Raw genomic sequence first — 18,697 nt, 5'->3', positions numbered from 1 at the left:
CTACACTTGCTTCATGGCTGCGATTCACTCCAGTGCAGCTCGCACGCGGATTGCGACGACGTACAGGGGTGTTACGAGGCCAGAGTGGGCGCCGGTAGCTCGCGATGCGGCTTCGTCGCCGCCTCATGCGTACCTGTATCGCTTCGGGGTCTAAACTTGGCTCGTGGTCGGAGGGCGAGGTGCATCCCGGCGCTATGCAGCCGTCTGGCAGCAGTCGTGACCATGGGGCACCGGGAAGATTGGCTGCATTACGGCGGTGAGGAGAGGGGCGCCATGGTCTCCCGCCCTTTCGCTCCTCTCCTCTGTAGCTCGCCTCTCTATCGCTACCCCGATCGCCACCATGCAAGCTCAGCGAGGACACCTTGACCGCGCCAATGGTGACCTGGAGGTCGGAGTACGTCTTGCCTTGCTCTGCCCCTGCCTCGCCGCGATCTCTCCGCTCCCTACTTCCTATTTGCAGAACGCTCGTCGCTGACGCTGCGTCACGCTCACTTGCCCTCGCACCATCAGGTGGCGGACCTCCTGCAGCAGCGGCCCAACGCCCACCACAGTGCCCCGCTCCCTGCTCCTCCCTCCTGGCTCGTCGCGTGGGAGCGCAAACGCCCGGCACTGCTTGTCGAGTGCTTCGCCGAAGCTCTCGGTGTCTTCATCTACGTCTTCGGAGGCCTCGGTGCGACCGCCACGCTTGTGATCACCACCGCTGCGAAAGAGCAGGGCTTCGGTTCGCTCTTCAACGTTGCGCTCGGCTATGCTCTCTCGATCGCTTGTGCGTACTCAGCGTAGTCGTGTGCTTTCACGACACTGACAGCGACTTCGGTCATAGTCGCAATCATCGTTGCGGCGCCAACGTCTGGCGGTCACTTGTCTCCCTCCTTCAGTACGCCCCTCTCGAGGTCTTTCCGCCTCTCAGTCACTGACTCCTCGACCCGCCGCCTTCAGCGATCGCCTTCACCGTGTTCAAGGGCTTCCCGCTTCGCAAGGTCCCCTTCTACATCCTGTCACAGCTGCTCGGGGGCTTCCTCGCGGCGCTCTGCGTCTACGGCATCTTCTCGCAACAGCTCAAGGAGGTCACCGCTGCCCTTGAGGTGGTCGCGCCGGCGCAGATCTTCACGCCGCAAGGCGTAAGCACACGCTTTACTTTCGTCAAATTCACCTGTGACTGATTCTTTGTGTGCAGCCCGCGGGCATCTTTGCTCTCTTCCCTGGCGTTGGCCAAGAGCTGCGGTGGGCTTTCTTCAACGAGTTCCTCGGCAACATGTTCCTTTCGATCATTGTCTTCTCGGTCCTCGACCTGTGCAAGTACGTCAAGTCTCGCCTCCGCGATCACATTTGCGCCGCCGCTGACCTCCTTGGACAATAGCTTCTTTGTCTCGCTGCCGGCCGCGCCATTCGTCATTGGATTCGGCTACTTGGTCATCATCATCGGCTTCTCGGTCAACTCGGTTGCGCTCAACGTCGCTCGCGATCTCGGCGGTCGTTTTGCTTGTGCGACCATCTACGGTCACAAGGTGCGCACCTGCGGGTCTCTTTCGGGCCTGAGAGCTCTTGCTGACGACATGACACTACGCAGTGTTTCACGGCGAGTCCAGGCTATACCGCCCTCGCAGCCCTGACGACCTTCCCAGCAACTGTACGTCCCTTTATCTGGGCATTTGAGCTGCTGCAGATTCGCTATGCGAGAAAATCCTTTATTTGAAGCATCGCTGACTCCTCGTCTACTCCTCGTTCTCGCCGACAGCTTTGCGGCGCGCTCATCCAGACGCTCTTCCTCTCCGACACCGCACGCATGATCGTCAACGGTGCGTTCACTCCTCCGATCCTGAAGCGGCGGCAGACACTGATGTCTTCCACTGCAGCTCCGCCTGCCATGGCCGATCAAGTCTCCATCGTGAACGAGCAGCGTGGCTTCACTTCTCCTAGCCGTGCCATCACTCGCGAGTCGGTCTTCCGGGATGAGCGGCTCAAGGTCTGAAAGCCCACACTGCGCATCAGCCTACGCTTCCTATCGTCGTTCTGTCTGTCGGTTCGTTCTCACATTCTGTCAATGTCCGCCCGCTCTCCCTGTCCCCCGTCCTGCCAGCCTCAGTCTCGTTTGTCGTAGTCCATTTAGTCTCACTTGTCACCTGGCACCTGTAAGCAATGGTTCGCATTGCAGCATTGAGCCTTCGTGAGGAGGGTACAGAGCGAAGAGCAGCTCTGACGCTGAGGCGGCTGAACGGAGCGTTCGAGAGGGGAACACCATCCTCCGATCCACGAGTCTCACAAGCTTGCAAGGGACGTAGAAGCAGGAAAGAAAGCAGCCAGATCCAGATCCCTCGCGCTCGCGATGCTCAGACCGCGTGACATTGACCCGTTGCATACCGCCGTCTACTCCTTCTCAATGAACTCGCGCATCCGAAGTGGCTCGCACAGCTGCGCCAGCTCCGCGAGACCCGCGTCGTCGCCCGTTCGCACCACGCGTAAGTAATGCTCGCGCAGCCAGTTGACCGACCTGCACACGATTCCATCGTGGAGCCTGTGCAGGTCGCTGGGTATCGAGCGCGACAATGGCCCGAATATGTCCGTTCGGCGTTCCAAGTCCTCGAGATGCTCGAACCGAGGCGATGCCGGCGGGAAATCAATGCGCACGCCCTGACGTGCGGCAAGAGCAACGATGTTGGCGATCTCACGATGGTGGACCGTCAATTTGGGGGCCATGGTGCCCAGCAAAACGACGTTGCGGACCGAGGGTGGAAGAGCGGAGAGGAGGGTCGCAACTAAGCGGCAGTTGGGTGGTTGGAAGACGTCGGTGACGACTAGCGTCTCGAGTGCTGGCAGCGTAACGAGTCTGAAGAAGTGATGAACGAAATCGTCGGGCCACGCATGCGAATCTTGCAGTGTCAGGCGTCGAAGGTTGGGCAGCGTTTCAACGCTGAGGCGATCCGAAAGCTCGATACCTTGAGGCTCTCCCGTTGTGAGGCTGAGTTGCTCGAGGTTGGGGAAGGCTGTCGCAATGAGACGGATTAATCCCGCCGGCAAGAGGCGTTCCGATCGATAGGTGAACGAGCGAAGAGTTGGTGCTAGGGTGATGAACCAGACCGGCGGAACCTCGGCGTCGAGCTCGTCGGGCCCCGGCTTGGAGTCCGCCTCAGACCCCAACTCGTAGTCCGCCAAGAATGCAAGATGCTGGAGACACAGGCCCGAGAGGAGAGCTGGCAATCTCCCTCCCTCGTCGATCAATGGGTCGTTGATCGGCGAGTGGACGACAAGTGACTCGAGAGCCGCCGGAGACGTGCAGCGCTCTAGAATCTCGAGCAGTTTTTCGTTTCTTGCGTATACGGCGAGGGAGCGGATGCGTGGTGCGAGGGCCACGAAGGCCTCGTGCAGCTCTTCGCGCACGCGCACCTCCGCCGGATCAAGCGCGGTAGGCGCTCCGCTAGCCTCGTCAAGCGTAAGGCGGGTGAGAGACGGCAATTGGTGCAAGAGGGCGGCGAGGGGGAGCAAGCCCATGCGGTTGGTTGACTCGTAGTAGTCATATCGGCCGAGCCGAAGGTCGAGATGCTGGACCATTGCGGCAGCAGGAGTGCGGGGCAGGCGGTACAGAGCGTACTGCTTGATGCATTGCTTCCTCGTGAGGGTCTGTGCGGACAGGTCGTCAGCAACGCGGGGAACAACTCGTATCCACGGTGCTCGCACCTCGAGGAGCACCGGCAGCGCCAGCCGTCGCAGCTGCTTGTTGACACAGCTGAGCGCAGCAACGCCGCGACCATGCCAGTAGCTCCACAGCATCTCTGCGCCATTGGGAATATGCCGCGCCGAGTGCGTCCGTATCTCGGACCGGCCGTAGACAGACCGGGTGACCGTCGATCTCGCGAAGCCGAAGCACTTGTCTTGTGCGTTTACGAGGTCGACGATCTGCTTGAGGGTCTCGTTCGGGAGCGAGAGGAGCGAGACCGCGCGGGGTGATGAGAACGACGCCGGTATAGACATTGCGTAATCGCTTGTAGAGCTCGTGGGTAGCTGTGCGAGGAGCCTCTAGCACTGTCGCACGTCGACCTGCGCGATAGAGTGGCGCCGAGGCAGGGTGCTCGCAGCGGGACGAAGCAGAGGAGCGATAAGCGAGGGAGGCGTCAGATTGCCTCATGCTCGGCCCACAAGGGCGCCCGACTGTCCGAGATAGTCCAAAGAGAGCGTGCTTACAGCATCTACATTACCCTTTGAGGGCGCGCAAGGTGACCGACCACTTTGCTTTCGCTTCTCCGGATGTCAGACTCTCGACAGAAGGTCTCGCAGCGCGGACATGTCCACCCGCTCAGGCACAGCATTGCACTCCGCCACGTTACGCCTCGACGATCTCCCGCTTGCGCTGCAGCCCTTGGCACAGCATGGCCAGCTCGCGCAGCCCCGGCCCGTCCTCCGTCCGCACGAGCGCCTCGACGTACTGCTGCGCCCAGTTGAGTACGCTGCTTGCGCGCGCGGCGCGGGCGATGCGCATATTTGCTGCGCGATCGCTCGGCGCATCGGTGCGGAGGCGGGCAGCTCGATTCGCCGAGATGGTCGCCTCCGTTCGAGAGGTACTCGACTCGCGCCCGAATTCAACGAGGATGCCGCGCTCAGCGCCCCAGGCAGCAGCGGCAGTGCGAGAGACGGATGGCCAATTCTGAAGACGCGGCGAGAGATGCACCCGCCGCAGCCGCGCGGGCAGAACGACGCTGCGCGGGAAGAAAGTCGCGACGCGGTCTTCACAGTCCTCGAGGTCGGACGAGCTTGTGATGCTCAGGAACTCGAGCAGAGGAAGATCGAGGTGCTGCAGCAAGCTGGCGACGACCTGCGGAGCGCCGTACCACTTGCCGCTCAGACTGAGACGACGGAGATGCGGCAGGCGGGCGGAGTCGCCGGGTGTGAGGGGCAAACCCGCGCGAAACCTGGCCTGGATAAACCGATTGTTTGTCGCCGAGAGGAACTCGAGTTGCGGGAAGGCTTTGGCGACGAAAGGAAAGAAGCCGGCCGGCGGCGGGAAGTTGGACTCGTAAATCAGGAACCTCAGACTCGGAAGGCACACGGACCTCCACTCGGGCGAGAAGGTTGAGGCATCCTCCGCGGTGACGCCTGCGCGGGCTTCGATGGACAAGCTCGACAGCTTGTGACCCGCGATGATCTCGGGTATGCCGGTAGGCGTTGCGACAAGGAGGTCTGGACCCGCCGCTGACACTTCGCACGTCTCGAGCGCGGATCCCGACGTCACAAGAGCGAGCACTTCGGGGACGATGGCGCTGTTGCTGCACCAAAGCTTCGCGTGGCGAATTTGCGGAGCGAGGCGGGCGAAGGCGCGGCGCGCATACTGGTATATGGGCGACTCGGAGTGCGGATCGCTTAACAGCAGCACGCATGCCGAGTCAAAGCGCACGACTAGGCGGTCGACGGACGGCAATTGGTGGAGGAGGGCGATTGCAGATGAGTGCGAGGCGAGGCTGTCCAGAGCCGGAGAGGTCACTTCGAGTGTGCGGATGTGGCGGACAAGACTGGAAGTCGGGAGCTCGTAAAGAGCGAAAAGCTTGCCCAGCTGCGGCAGCTTGACGACCTGTGCACGGGAGACGTTAGCACAAGCGTCGAATCGGCTGCAAGATACACCCACCTCGATAAGACGGGCCATCGCAAGGTCTCGCAGCTGCTTGTTGACATAGCTTAACGCCCAGACGCCCCTGCCGTACCAATACGACCAGCGGATCGTCGCGTCCTCCCTCGAAAGCCACTGCTCCACTTCGTCTTCGAAGTAGTCCGCTTCAAACTCGTGACCAAACCCGTAGCGCGACGTGTTGCAGGCGCGATCGAGGTGACGCCCGCTCTGGTCTTGCTTGTGCACGTCGTCAACGATTTGCTTGAGGATCTCAATTGGCAGCGAGACGAGCGAGAGTCGCGGCGGTGCGTGCGTCGCGGCCATCCTGACAGCCAAGCACGCGTCTGCGTGTCTCACGAGAATCCGTGGCGAGCTCGTGTCGCACCACACAGCTTCGTCGAGCGGAGTCGCGCGGTCGAGAGGAGGGCGAGACGAATTGGCGCGTTCGAAGCGGTCGAGAAAGCGAGGTGCACAGACCAGCACTATTGAATAAGCTAGAGCCTCGTTCTTGCTTACACGACGTTGGTAGCTCGCATACAGCTTCAGCTTGCGCGGGCGAGACGAATCCCTCGAACAAGTATTGGTCCTCGACCGGAAGAGAGTTGTCTATCGATGCACATGTCCCTTCAGTCCACTCGAATACGCGAGCTGGAAAAGGCGCACGTCAGTCTCAGCGTCGAGTGTCATAGAGGACGAGGACCGAACCCACTAAATGACCCTCAAGAACGCCCAGCTCGCAGCAAACCCGACCGTGCCCGTGACCATGAACGTCAAGCCACTGACGAGCGCGAGATAGCCAAGGTACAGCACCTTGTTTGCGAACCCGGGGAGGTGCAGCCGCGAGGCCCAGTACCCGAGGCCGTACAGGAAGACATAGAACGCCGAGCCGCCGCCGGTCAGGAACGAGCGCCAGTGCCATCTGCACGGCACCGACCGAGAAATGTTAGTATCCTGTAAGCGCGAGTCGGCGAGCACGAGAAGAGCGGCGACGGACCGGTAATCTTCCGCGCACAGGTGGAAGTACGTGAAGAGGACGGTCGTGAGCGCAGCGGTGAGTCCCACCATCGTCGCCGCAAGCGAGAGGAAGCCAAAGGCGTAGTAGGCCTTGGCGCCAAAGACGGCTCGCGCAATCTGCGAAATTTCGATGAACCCCGCGCCTGCAAGAACAAGGAGCGTCAGGGTCTGCGCCACCTGCCCGTACTAACGGGAGCAGCGGAGACGCACCAAAGGGCAGAATCCCGGCAAGAACAGCGGAGGGGAGCGGCTTGAGCCACCACGGCGAGGGCGGAACCTGCCGCGGGATCTGATTGACGCGCACAGGCACGTCGAGGGGCTGTGCGGATGGGCAGGCGGATCCGTATTCAGCTTTATCTCTCAACACCTGGCATGGAGACGTGCAGGGCCAGCACGACGAAGACCCGTCCCGATTGAATTACTCACCCCGCGTTTGACACCAGTCCAGCCGCCGATGATGGTCAGCGGGACGTTGATGCCAAACCCTGTGCAGACAGCAGCAAATGCGTCAGCCCTCGTCTTACGGTGCTCGAGAAAGTGCAGTGACGTACACAGCGCGCCAATAGCAAGGAACGTCCCGAACGGCACCGCTCCGGCCGAGCGAAGCGCGACGAGGAAGAAGTTGAGGAAGTGCAGGAAGGCGTAGAGCGCCGAGGGGAAGACAAGCGCTGTGTAGGCGATGTTCTTCCGGATCGCGTCGCCCTTCATGGTCAGGTAGAGTCGGCTCGAGACGTAGCCGGCGACGAACTGCAGAGGTGGAACAGGTCAGCGGAAGAAAGAGGGCAAGAAGGCGACGAGCGCACGCCGAAGAGCGTCCAGCAGACAATCATGACGGTCGAGAGAGCGCCGCGGTTGCTCGGGCTCAGGAAGCCCAGCAGAGCGAAGACTGAGGACGGGGAGACAGGAGACCGGTCAGCAGTTGGTTCGCGACTCAATTCCTCGTCGCTCGTATCGCACGACTCACAAAGCGTCACGCCGCACATGGCCGCCATCTGCGCGCCCGTCCCGACCGTGATGCAGAGCCACATGCGCAGCTTGGGCGCGCGGAACACCTCGCCGTGCACAAGCTTCCATCCCGAATCGTCCTGCACCGAATCGGCAATGTCGGTCGACGAAGGATCGAGGTCGAGGTCGTACGACGAGAGGGCGTTGTAGCGCGTAATGTCGCGATTCAGGGCGCGCAGGAGGATCATAGCGACCATAAAGCAGACTGCGGTTCGAGCGCGATCAGCTCCGAGATGAGACGTCACGAGGAGGGGAGGGCGCACGGAAGCCGCAGATGATGATTGAATTGATGAGCGAGAGGACGTGGATGCGCGGCGAGAGAATGTGAAGGTAGTTGTCCCATCGAGTCGCCCACGGCGTCGACGATTCCTGCGCGCCATGACGGTCAGCAGCCTGCCGAACAAGGACTGTGCGCCAGCTGCCACGCACTCGCCAGATTACGTCGTAGGTATACGCCACCTTCTGTGGCCCGTCCTTCTTCGCACTCGCCGCGTCTCGCAGCACGAGCGGCTCTTGCGCACCACAATCCGGCGCGGCCCCTCGCCCCCGCAGCGAATCGAGACTCTGCGGCCAGACGACGACTCCGACAACGCGGTTGACGCCCTCCTTTGGCCGCGGGTGGTACTCGAGGATGATCTGGAAGTGGTTGTACAGGTGCGGCTCTGCCCGCGCGCCCTCCTTCGTCTTCGCCTCCGTCTCCTTCGCCGGCGCGTGCACCTCGCCGACGGGGAACCCAAGCGAGTAGAAGATGTCGCCATCTGCGGTGCGACGCATCTCTGCCGCGGGCAGACCGTCGACGAGCCAGTGGTGCGAATAGGCCTCGACGAGGTTGGGCAGGAACGCGAGCTGCTTCTCGCCGAGCTCTGCCGTGCACAGGTGCTGGCAAGAACTATTTTCCTTCATGTGGAGCGTAAAGTCCGAATTGACGAGCCGGTCGCCGAACAAGGCGGATCCGAGCGAAAGCGTCTGCGACTTCTGCACGGCGGGGCGGCAGAACCCGATGCGGTCGTCGTAGGCGTCGTACCTGCATATGCGAATGTCAGCGAGCTTGTATAACCCCGCAAATGCTTCAGGCTGAAGCTGCAGCGTCTCGAGAGTTCGTTGGAGAGGTAGTGGGGCCGCATCAACCGCAGTCTCCGCCGCTCAAGAGAAGGGGCGCAAGGGGCGCCTGGAAGTCGAACGTCGACGCACGGAACGATGGCCGTGTCGCCCTCGCCGTAGCGCGGCCCGACGGCATTGAGGAGGAGCGGGACGGGCTCTCCCGCCTCGTAGCTCTGCGGCGCAGTCCCGGGCAGGTAGAAGGCCCACGCCGAGGGCACGAGCAGCGTGCACGCGGCAGCTCGTCGCATGCGCATCGTCAGCGGCGAGACTTGTGTGCGGACGGCGAGCGACGACGTCGAGGCGACGCTCCTTGTCCTGAAGCCCGTACTCTCGTCGGCAGGTCACGCGGTGGCTGACGTGCACGACGATACCACCACGGAGATACTGCGCCCCGTCCAGCTCTTTCACGGCCTCGAGGTCTTGCTGCGTCACCTCCTCTTTCTTTCGCTCGATCATCTTCGCTCGCTCCCGTCCGTGTTGGCGCTTAGCGCTCTTGGCGCGGTGAGATCGGCATCGGCTGCTGTGCTGCTGTGATCAAGCAGGCGACGACTCCCGCGTTACGTCCGCATGCTGGCGTCCACGGTGTTTCCGGTCTCTCTGTCTCCTCTTCCCATTCTCGTCTCGACGTCTTCAGCTTGAGGTCTTTGGGCTTCGAGGTCTCGAGAGGGCTCCTTCAAATACCGTGCTGCTTACCGGTTTCGCTGGGAAGCCGCCATGAAGCGCCTCATCGTGCTCTGCGATGGCTCCCTCGAGGATGCGGATCGCCAGAAGGACGAGGCGATGCTGACCAACATCGGCCGCATGTCCCGGGCCTTCGTCTCGCTTGACACGAGGAGGTGCGCTAGCTCTCGTCCTTGGGGACTTGGCGATTCTGCAGAGCGACGAGCTCTGCTGCGAGCGGAGTCACAAGGCTGCACGCTAACGACGATTCCCGCCTCGTACGCGACAGCATTCCGCCAGTCGAGCAGATCAAGCTATACGAGAGCGGCGTCGGGACAGACGGAACGCCTTTCAACGGCGCCATCACGGTGCGCAGCCTCTCTCTTCCTGGAGTGAGCCCAAGCCGACATCCTTGACGCGGGAATGTAGAGCGCGCTTGGCCGCGGCATGATGCAGAAGGTGCAAGGGCTGTACGACTTCATCTGCTTGAACTGGGACGAGGGAGACGAGGTGCGCCGTCCTCGAGCGCACATCCACCGCGCGTGACTGAAACGCTCCTCGACGCAGATCTACCTGTTTGGCTATTCACGTGGCGCCTACATCGTCCGTCTACTCGCATACCTGATCGTGCGTCGTCCCCTCGCTTCTGTGAATTATCTGTTGACGGTTTGCTGTGCAGGACATCATCGGCATTCTCCCGCCTCGTCAATACTTGCACCTGTTCCCGGCCATATTCGAGGCGCTTGACGCACACACGGGCAAGGACAACAAGGATGACCTCAAGGCGATCGACGAAATCAAGGGGCTGCTGAAGCCGCTCGAGAACCTGCGCGCCGAGCAGAGGAAAGACAGGAATGGCTTCCTGATTCAGTGTGTCGGCGTCTTCGACACGGTACGCCGAGCGCTCTTCTTCCAGTTGCCTGGTAAAGCGTAGCTGATCAGCGCCGGCGCCCAGGTCGGAGCACGCGGTCGACCGACCATTCTCCGACGTGGCTCGTACTCCTCTCTCCGTTCCCTCTTCTCCTCCAACTCGTCCGTCCACTCGGGCACGACCTCCACGACCGACTCGCTCGACCCGGGCCCGCCGCCCCCCGAGCCAAACCACGGCCTCAACTCCTTCGGCCTCCCCGAGTCGCTCGTCCCTTCGTGCGTCGAGCTCGCGTTCCAGGCGCTTGCGCTCGACGAGCACCGCGTCGACTACAAGCCGGTATTGTGGCGGAGGTGGGAGGAGGGCGATGAGAGCGGGAGGAAGAGAGCGGAGGAAAGGGAGAGGGACGGGCAGGTCGTGCACCAAGTGTGGTTCAGCGGCGCCCATGCCGGTATGTCCCTACTCCACCCTGCTCTCCGACGGCGCATGTGTATGCGTGAGTTGATGTCTTGTGCGCAGACGTTGGCGGAGGGTACAAGGAGAACGACCTGTCCTTTCTCTCCCTCGGGTGGATGCTCTCGCAAGTCTCGCGCGATCTTGCCTTCGACAAGCCGTACCTCGACCGCCTCATGCGCAAGACTACGGCCCCGTGGGGCATGATGGAGCCGCACGAGTGTGTTGCGCTTTCGCCGGTTCAAAGCAATGCAGCTGACGGCTGGGCTTGCAGGTCCATGGTTGACGAGTTCCGCTTACTCGGCTCGATTGATCGCGCTCTGCCGCTTCGATTTGACCCGTATGTCCCTTTTCGCTTGAGCTGCATGCCGCGTCTGACTCCCAGTCATTGTCTACAGGTGCACGAACGAGACCTTCCACTCCTCCATCCTCGCACAGCCGTCAACGCACCTCCGCACCGACCTGCGCGCTCTCGTCCGGGACCATAGGATGCAGTTGCACTTCCTCCCGCTTGAGCCGCTCGAGGCGCAGCTCAAGGCCGAGTGGGCACAGCCGATCCTCGCGAAGAAGAAGCTCGAGCGGACCATTTCGGCGCCCGCCGCTGTGCCCTCCGTGCAGGTGCTGCAGAGACAGCCAAACCCTGTTACGCGCCAGACCAACGAGACGGGGCCGCCTGACACGAGCTCGTCCGACGACGCTTTGAGGACCTCTTCGCCCCCGCCGACTCTAGAGCCCCGTGCTGGACGACCCGAACACTCGCCCGTCCAAATTACGCGCGCCTCGTCCGTCACCTCTTTCACCGACAATGAGGGCCCACGGTCTCCGCCGCCGTCGCCCTCTGACACCGCTTCAGTCGCTCCTGCCGCCGACAATTCGCCGACGCCGTCTCCCGCAGCGCTCCACACCGATTTGGAGGACGACGCCGACCCGTTCCCTGCGCTCGCGCGGCGGCAGCACAAAGACGGCGGGATGCTCTCGCGGCTGCGCAAGTGGACGGCGCGCAAACGGCGCGAGAGCGGCGAGCGGAGGGGCCACTCGAGCCACTATGGCTGAGCTAGACTCCGTCTGTTCGAGCGCCTTTTCCTCTCCTACTGTCTCCTTCTGTCTCTCTCTCCCTCTGTCGGTCCCCGGAAGGTCGTACGCAGATAGCAGCGCCAGTTGAGAGGGAAACCGTCGAAGAGCGAATCTGCGGAGAGAGCGAAAGCCGGCGACCGCCTCGCGAGAGGTGACGGTGGGCTAGACGCACCTGTAAGCAAACCCAATCACCTGCTCGGCCCTCTGCTGGGCTTCAAGCGGTGCACGAAGCTGGTTCGCGTGTGGACCGGCCTCCCCTCTCCGCCTCTGTCGCTCTCGCCGCCTCGCTCGTCGCCGCGCAGAGCACGATGGACGAGTCTGCGAGCTTTGCTGGGCCGAGTGCTTCCGCGCTGCCCGTCCCTTCGCTCGCCCCCGACGCAGCTGCGTTCCTCCCGCTCTCGTCGGCATCGTCGTCCAACCCGCTCCCGCCTCCGAGCCTGGGCCTCGCCGACGCGCTCCAGGGCGTGCTCCAGCCCGACGACGGCGACCTCGACGCAGAGGGCGAGCCCGATCTCCCCGCGGGCGAAGCCGAAGACGACCTCGAGCTCCCGCAACCCCCGCCAGAGCTCCTCGCCGGCTTGCAGCCGCACCTGGGCCAGCAGGCGCTCGTGCACGGTCACGACAAGCTCGTTGTGACCAACAGCCGCATCCAGCAGCAGCACCAGCCGCAGGAACTGCAGGGTGCCTCCGCCGCCGTCGACTCCACCGATGCGGGTGCTGTTGCGGGGCCTTCGTCCGGGTACAGCCAGCAGGACGCCACAACCGGCCCGCCCGGCCAGATCGACGAGAGGACGATGCCCGACCGTCAGGAGTACGACGCGGCGGTCGACGCCTACGTCGCGGCGCTCCACCCCATCAAGCGCAACAAGGCCCTGAGTGCGTCTCCTCTCGCTCGTCTGCACAGCTACAGTCGAGCTGAACTCTTGCGCTCTCGCAGTGTCGTCGCATCTGCACAACATGGTGCTGCAGATCTTGCAGAAGCCGGAAGACACGAAGCAAGGCGACCCGCAGCTGCGCTTCTGGGTCCGCCAGCGCTTCACGCTGCTCAAAGCGACCGAGGGCGACTCGGTCCTGCACGAGGAGAAGAAGGTCGTCCTGCGTCCGAATCTGTACGACACGATCGCCGTCGCGCACGAGGAGGTCAAGCACGGCGGGCGCGACAAGACGTACGCGGCCGTCAAGAAGCACTGGTCGTACGTGCCTAAGGAGGTCGTCACCGTCTTTGTCAAGATCTGCCCGACGTGCAACGGCAAGCGCGTGACGGTCAAGGGCAAGCGGCCCAAGGTCGAGAAGCGCCCGCCGATCGAGATGGAGGAGGGCGGCCTGCCCGACGACATTGTCCCATCGGCTTCGGGAATGCCTCAGCCGCAGGTTACGGTAGCGCAACCGGACGTCAAGCCGCCGCCGCAGAAGAAGGCGAAGCAGACGAAAAAGCAGGCTGCTGCTGCCGCTGCGCCGGCGTCGGCCGCTCCCCTCCCACTTCCGCCTCAACAGCATCAACAACCGCCTCCTCCACTCTCGCCTCAGCAGCAACACCGACACGCGCAGCTGCAGCCGCCCATCTCGCCTCTCCAGCAGCACCCCTCGCCTCTCCAGCAGCGCCTCTCGCCTCTCCAGCTCCCTCTCTCGCTCCCGCAGCAACAGCACCTGGCGCCGACACACCAGCCCCAGCACCCGCACCAGGCCTACGTGCCGCCGCACTTCTCGCCGCAGCAGCAACAGCCGCACGGGCTCGCGCCGCCGGGTTACCCGCCTCCGACGATGCACTCTTACACGCCGCCGTTCCTCCCGCCCGGCGTTTCAAGCGCGCCGCTCGCCGCGCCCGCGCCGTACTACCAGCAGCAGCAGGGTCAACAGCAGCAACAGCAGCGTGCGCTGTACGCGGCGTACCAGCACCCAGGCCTGCCACTTCCGTCTCAGCACCCGCACCCGCACCAGCAGCAGCACCAGCCGTCTTCGCTCCTCGCGCCTCCGCACCAGCCCTCTCTCGCGCAACACGCCGCGGCCGCGACCTCGCCTTCGAAGAAGGCCAAGAAGCCGCTCAAGCGCCCGCGCTCGCCGTCTCCCGCGCCCGAGCCGCGCGCCCCGCGCGCAGGGCGCAAGTCGGCGCAGGCGGCTGCGGCGGGGATCGCGGCGCTCGCCGAGCAGGAGAAGCTGTACGAGGACGAGGAGTACCGCGTGCGCAAGGTCGACCATGGGGTCAAGGAGGGCGGGAGCTCGAGCGACGAGAGTGGGGCGAGCGACGGGGAGAGGGAGGCGGTCGGCGAGCGGTACGCGGATGGGAGCGAGGAGGACGCGCCGGGTGAGCCGGAGGATGAGGATGTCGGTGCGGGTGAGCCGGGGAGCGGAGCACTCGCGGCGCTCGCGAGTGCGTGAAGTCGAGGAGGGGATGGATGGTCGCTTCTGGGTTGTAGTATCGTTCTCTTGCCTTGTTGTTTGCTCTTTCTTGACATTCAGTAGCTTTGCCGATGCGCCAGCTAAGCTACAATCGCGGAATCGCAAGCTCTGTCACCTGGAGAGCGTCGACCGCGAGGGGGACGAGGAGGGTCTGCCTCTCTCCGCTCCCGTCGCTCGCTTGTGAGGCCGAATGTGGGACTCGCTATGCTTCTTGCCTCTGTTGGAGTACCCTGCTACCGTCTCTGCCCGTTCCATGCCGTGAGCTGCACGCGAGACGCTCGGTACCACCGCGACTGATGAACCGCTTGGCTGCGCTTCCCCCAATGCTGCGTAGACTGCTCGGCGGGCCTGTGCGCGTCAGCGTAGTGCCTGCAACTCCGCGGACTGCCCAACGGACCATAGGCTGCGCTGTATGGTAGGGAGGGCTTGGGATTGCAACATCGCCTGCACGCTCACCTGCGGCGACGGCGGGAGCGTGCACGGCTGTAGGCTGCAAGCGGAGTTCGGAGCGGAACACGGCGGAAGAGCCTGGACCGCAGATCTGCCGCAGCGCTCTTTCCGCCGCCTTTCCGCTTCCTCCTTCTTTCGTCGCGCTTCTCCTCCTTTTGAAGCCACCTCAACCCGCCTCGAGCAACCCCTCCCGACATGCGCAAGACTACTCACGCCCTTGTCGGCGGCGCACTGGTCCTGCCGCTCGTCCTGCTCGCTCTCGTCGCGCCCGCCGTCAACGCTCGAAACTACGAGGTCTGCCCGGAGCACCTCTCTGGGTGCAGCGGCTACAAGGACTTCGAGCCTGTCTGCTGTACGTACTCTCTCACTCCTCCGAAGCGTTCCTGCGGGAGGGGAGAGGAGCGAGTCGCGCTGATGTCCTCGTCGTTGACCGCCTTCGCACGCAGGTCCGCAAGGTTTCAGCTGCCACCGTTCGAGCAAGGGATACGCCTTCTGCGTCGACAACGCGCAGCAGCAGCCGAGCTGCGCGAGGGTGGATAGGCGCGGGCAATGCGTCGAGCCGCTCAGCGGCGGCACGCGGGAGATCCCTTGCTGTTCGTCCTCTCCTCGAGGTCCCGAGGGGTCCCCCAACTCACGCTCCTGACTCACAGGCGTCGACGATACATACTGCGCCAAGCTGCACAAGGACTGGCCTCGCTGCTCCGGGTCCGACCCGCTCACTTCGTCCGCCTCCTCTTCCCGCCAGCCGCCGACCGCTAACTCGCAAGTGCTCGTCAACCCCATTCGTCCCAGCTCGCCGCCCTCTTCGTCGTTCGACAACCTCTCCGACCGCACCGACGCTGGCGCTTCCTCGGACCGCGACTCCCTTCGCTCGCCAAGGACTCGTCGCCCCTCGCGCACCTCGCCCTTCGACCAGTCTGCCCGCCCGAGCGTCACGAGCAAGCTCAGCGAGCTCCGCCTGTCGAGGGAGTGGGATGTCGAGGCTACGCCGCAGACGAGGGAGTACTGGTGGGAGATCGATGAGCGCTGGGGCAGTCCTGATGGCTGTGCGTACTCTTCCTCCATGCCGCTCTTCTCACATGATCACTGACTCCCCTCCTTCGCGACCACAGTCGATCGTCCTATGTACGCCTGTGCTTCCACTTCCTGTGAACAAGACTGACCGCAATCCCGCTTGCAGGCTCGTCGTCAACGGCCAGTACCCGGGTCCGCTCATCGAGGTCAACAACGGTGCGTTATTATCTCCACTCGTCCTCATACGAGACTTAGGTACGCGTTCCACAGGCGACCTTCTCGTCGTCCACGTCGTCAACTCGCTCGACCAGCCCATCACGATCCATTGGCACGGCCTCGTGCAGAACGGCACAAACTGGGAAGACGGTCCGTCGGGCGTCACGCAATGCCCAATCCTGCCTCGCGGTTCCTACACGTACCGCTTTCCCGTTACGGGCGATCTGCAGTACGGGACGTACTGGTGGCATGCGCACCGACGCGCGCTGTACGCAGATGGAGTCATTGGGTGCACTTCTTTCTCCCACCTTCACATCTGACACTCGAGACGACCAGACTGATTCGATCTCACAGCCCGCTCATCGTGCACTCGTCAGAAGACCCGCTCGTGAGAGGTCGCGACTACGATGTCGACCAGGTGCGTTCGATATTGCGCGCCTCTAAGCCCGCACCACTCAATCGAGCCGACTCGCAGATCGTGACTCTCGTCGATTGGTACCACGACACGTCGGACGATATCGTCAACCAGCTTCTCTCGCCCGAAGGGTACCAGAATGTGCGTCCTGAGATCCTTTCCCTCCGTCGCTTCCGCTGACAGCCTCCTCATCGCAGACGTTCATTGCACCGTCGCCCAACAGTGTTCTTCTGAATGGCCAGGGGACGTACGATTGCTCGTATGCCACCCAGCGCGACCGCTGCGATCAGAAGGAGCTTGCCGACTTGCCCGAGTTGCGTTTGCCGGCCGACTCGAGGATCCGCCTCCGGTTCATTCACATGGGCGCGCACCGTGAGTGCTGCTGCATTCGTTGAATCTGCTGGCGTGTCGCTCATCCCGCTTCGTCATTCCGACAGCCGTCTTTCTCGTATCGGTCGACGAGCACGAACTTGAGATCATCGGTACGTCAACGCATTAATACCAGGTCGCTACAGGACAATAAAGTGCTGACCGACTTCGCTTTCGCGCAGAGGCGGACGATACGCCTGTCTACGGTCCCAATGTTCATCGCATCCCAATCGTTCGTCCTTGTCATTTCGCATTCCGCAAGGTTGACGCTTACTCATTGCTGGCGGAAACACTCGCAGAACGTTGCCCAGCGCTACTCGGCCATCCTCGATACGACGTTCCACCGCACAGGCGATTCCTTCCTCCTTCGTGCGCAAGTCAACACGGACTGTCTTGGCGCGCCCTTCCCCGACCTCGAGACGCAGGCTCGCATGGTCATCCGCATCGGCGAGGACAGCGACCGCCTCAGCAACGAGGTACCGCAGTTCTCGCGCGACTGGAACGACCCGACGAATGTCAACTGCACCGATCTCGACGAAGGTGAGCCTTTTCCGTCTACGAAGCTTCCAGCCCTCGTGCTGACGCCCCGTCGCCCGCAGACCTGCTCAGCCCGCGCATCGTCCGCAATCCGCCTCGCTTCGCTGACCAGATCTCGTTCTTCAACTCGTCGCGCATCGGCTCGACGAACGTTACGGGCGACGCGAACGACATCCTCCTGTGGACGCTCAACAACATCACCTTCGAGAACTTCGCGTACAACCCGATTCTGCACCAGGTCATGCGCGGCGATCGCCTCGACGTCGGGCGCGTCGCCATCATCGGCGCCGGGCTCGAGACTGTCGACCTCGTCATCCAGAACATCGTCGGGCCGGACCACCCTTTCCACCTGCACGGTCAGCCAATGTGGATTATGGCGCGCGGCAGGGGCACGCTGTCGCGTCGGTGCGTCGCGGCCTTCCTCTTCGCGGGTAAAGGTGACTGACTGACCTCGCGTTTTCCGACTGGCAGCGCCGCCGCCTCGCTTCGTCTCGATACGACGAATCCGCTCCGCCGCGACACGCTGAATGTCGCTCCCGGCGAGTGGGTTCTCGTGCGCACCGTGACGGATGTGCCCGGCGTCTTCGCCTTCCACTGCCGTGCGTCTCGTGCTTGTGCGCTCTCCTCTTCTGCCGCCCTACTGACGCACGAACCGCAGACATCGTCTGGCATCAAGCTCAGGGCCTGCTCGGCGCGTTGATTGCGCAGCCAGACGTGATCCGAACCTTTGACGTTCCGCGTGACAACCTTGCCGTGCGTTTCTCGCTGTCCTTCCACCCCGCCGCCCAGCACTTACGCAATACCCGCTTGCAGCTTTGCGACTCGGGCAACGCCAATATGATCGATCCTGGCCGACGCTTCAGGCGGTCCATTTCGCAGGCACAGGCAGTCTCGTCGCACCATGTCGGCGGCGCCGAGGCCGCGCCGATGATCCTGAAGTCTCGCCGCCGCGCGATGTAAAGGTGCCCAGTGTCACTGCTGTGCGGCTGCGATGTCAGTTCTCGTCTAACAACCGACGACCTCCCTTCTCGCAGTCCTGCTCTTCCGCTCGCCCTTCCCCCTTCTTCGCATATCTCGCTTTCTTCTGCGCCCGCATAACTCGTCAGTAGCGCTGTTTCCACTTTGTTCTTGCCCTTTTGCCGTCCACACCCATGTAGACTTTCCCCTTCTTCGTCGCATCCGCATGTTTCCCTCTTCTCTTCTCCTCGCAATTGCAAAAGAGGGCGTCGAGCCTGTTCATACACGCTTTCGGTGAGATGCTGCGAACGTGTTCGGCGAGCAACGAGTTCGATAGCGCTGTGCGTGTCGCCAGTGTAGCCGCTCTGACGGCTCATGCGACGGTCGCTCGGTCCCTTCCACCGCGTTTCTCGCCCGGAGGCGGCCTAGGAGACGAGTCGCACGGACCGAGACGTTCCTCGATCCCTCGACAGCTCTCGCTCGCTCTGAACGGCTTCGGCACTCGCCAGTCGACTGCTCCGGCGACAGCGCTTGCACGACATGGTGCATTGCCGCGAGTCGCTGATATCGC

The 18,697-nt window shown here is 63.0% G+C and overlaps 7 protein-coding genes across 7 annotated transcripts; 4 read left to right on the top strand and 3 right to left on the bottom strand.

Annotated features, from left to right (window-relative positions):
* Positions 1–340: 340 nt before the first annotated feature.
* JCM10292_002847 (uncharacterized protein) lies at positions 341–1,972 on the top strand (the record flags this gene model as incomplete). The annotated part of the gene is made up of 9 exons (XM_076652332.1): positions 341–394; positions 511–766; positions 824–877; positions 940–1,121; positions 1,178–1,299; positions 1,361–1,508; positions 1,571–1,630; positions 1,739–1,799; positions 1,857–1,972. 9 exons carry the CDS (start codon positions 341–343, stop codon positions 1,970–1,972), a joined length of 1,053 nt encoding a protein of 350 aa, XP_076502124.1.
* A 395-nt stretch (positions 1,973–2,367) lies between these two features.
* On the bottom strand, positions 2,368–3,969 carry JCM10292_002846 (uncharacterized protein; the record flags this gene model as incomplete). The annotated part of the gene is made up of 2 exons (XM_076652331.1): positions 2,368–3,618; positions 3,676–3,969. The coding sequence occupies 2 exons, from the start codon at positions 3,967–3,969 to the stop codon at positions 2,368–2,370; spliced, it is 1,545 nt and encodes a 514-aa protein (XP_076502123.1).
* A 349-nt stretch (positions 3,970–4,318) lies between these two features.
* On the bottom strand, positions 4,319–5,920 carry JCM10292_002845 (uncharacterized protein; the record flags this gene model as incomplete). The annotated part of the gene is made up of 2 exons (XM_076652330.1): positions 4,319–5,560; positions 5,615–5,920. The coding sequence occupies 2 exons, from the start codon at positions 5,918–5,920 to the stop codon at positions 4,319–4,321; spliced, it is 1,548 nt and encodes a 515-aa protein (XP_076502122.1).
* Positions 5,921–6,304: 384 nt separating this feature from the next.
* On the bottom strand, positions 6,305–8,970 carry EMP70 (Emp70p; the record flags this gene model as incomplete). Its single annotated transcript, XM_076652329.1, has 10 exons — positions 6,305–6,515; positions 6,591–6,753; positions 6,821–6,929; positions 7,037–7,095; positions 7,162–7,357; positions 7,414–7,496; positions 7,575–7,820; positions 7,879–7,984; positions 8,045–8,639; positions 8,807–8,970. The coding sequence occupies 10 exons, from the start codon at positions 8,968–8,970 to the stop codon at positions 6,305–6,307; spliced, it is 1,932 nt and encodes a 643-aa protein (XP_076502121.1).
* A 460-nt stretch (positions 8,971–9,430) lies between these two features.
* On the top strand, positions 9,431–11,750 carry JCM10292_002843 (T6SS phospholipase effector Tle1-like catalytic domain-containing protein; the record flags this gene model as incomplete). The annotated part of the gene is made up of 9 exons (XM_076652328.1): positions 9,431–9,552; positions 9,666–9,744; positions 9,806–9,886; positions 9,944–10,003; positions 10,056–10,268; positions 10,332–10,695; positions 10,764–10,917; positions 10,972–11,037; positions 11,096–11,750. 9 exons carry the CDS (start codon positions 9,431–9,433, stop codon positions 11,748–11,750), a joined length of 1,794 nt encoding a protein of 597 aa, XP_076502120.1.
* A 329-nt stretch (positions 11,751–12,079) lies between these two features.
* Positions 12,080–14,147, top strand: JCM10292_002842 (uncharacterized protein; the record flags this gene model as incomplete). The annotated part of the gene is made up of 2 exons (XM_076652327.1): positions 12,080–12,647; positions 12,709–14,147. The coding sequence occupies 2 exons, from the start codon at positions 12,080–12,082 to the stop codon at positions 14,145–14,147; spliced, it is 2,007 nt and encodes a 668-aa protein (XP_076502119.1).
* A 666-nt stretch (positions 14,148–14,813) lies between these two features.
* On the top strand, positions 14,814–18,129 carry JCM10292_002841 (uncharacterized protein; the record flags this gene model as incomplete). Its single annotated transcript, XM_076652326.1, has 16 exons — positions 14,814–14,970; positions 15,065–15,211; positions 15,269–15,664; positions 15,731–15,743; positions 15,799–15,848; positions 15,903–16,137; positions 16,203–16,266; positions 16,324–16,404; positions 16,461–16,635; positions 16,701–16,745; positions 16,815–16,864; positions 16,932–17,172; positions 17,232–17,574; positions 17,641–17,768; positions 17,828–17,922; positions 17,983–18,129. The coding sequence occupies 16 exons, from the start codon at positions 14,814–14,816 to the stop codon at positions 18,127–18,129; spliced, it is 2,367 nt and encodes a 788-aa protein (XP_076502118.1).
* Positions 18,130–18,697: the final 568 nt, after the last annotated feature.

The sequence above is a fragment of the Rhodotorula paludigena genome (assembly GCF_050403205.1).
Source record: "Rhodotorula paludigena JCM10292 DNA, Rt_paludigena_JCM10292v1_ctg72, whole genome shotgun sequence".
NCBI lineage: Eukaryota > Fungi > Basidiomycota > Microbotryomycetes > Sporidiobolales > Sporidiobolaceae > Rhodotorula > Rhodotorula paludigena.
The sequence above is the reverse complement of the archived record's forward strand: the minus strand, read 5'-3'. Positions and strand labels throughout refer to the sequence as shown.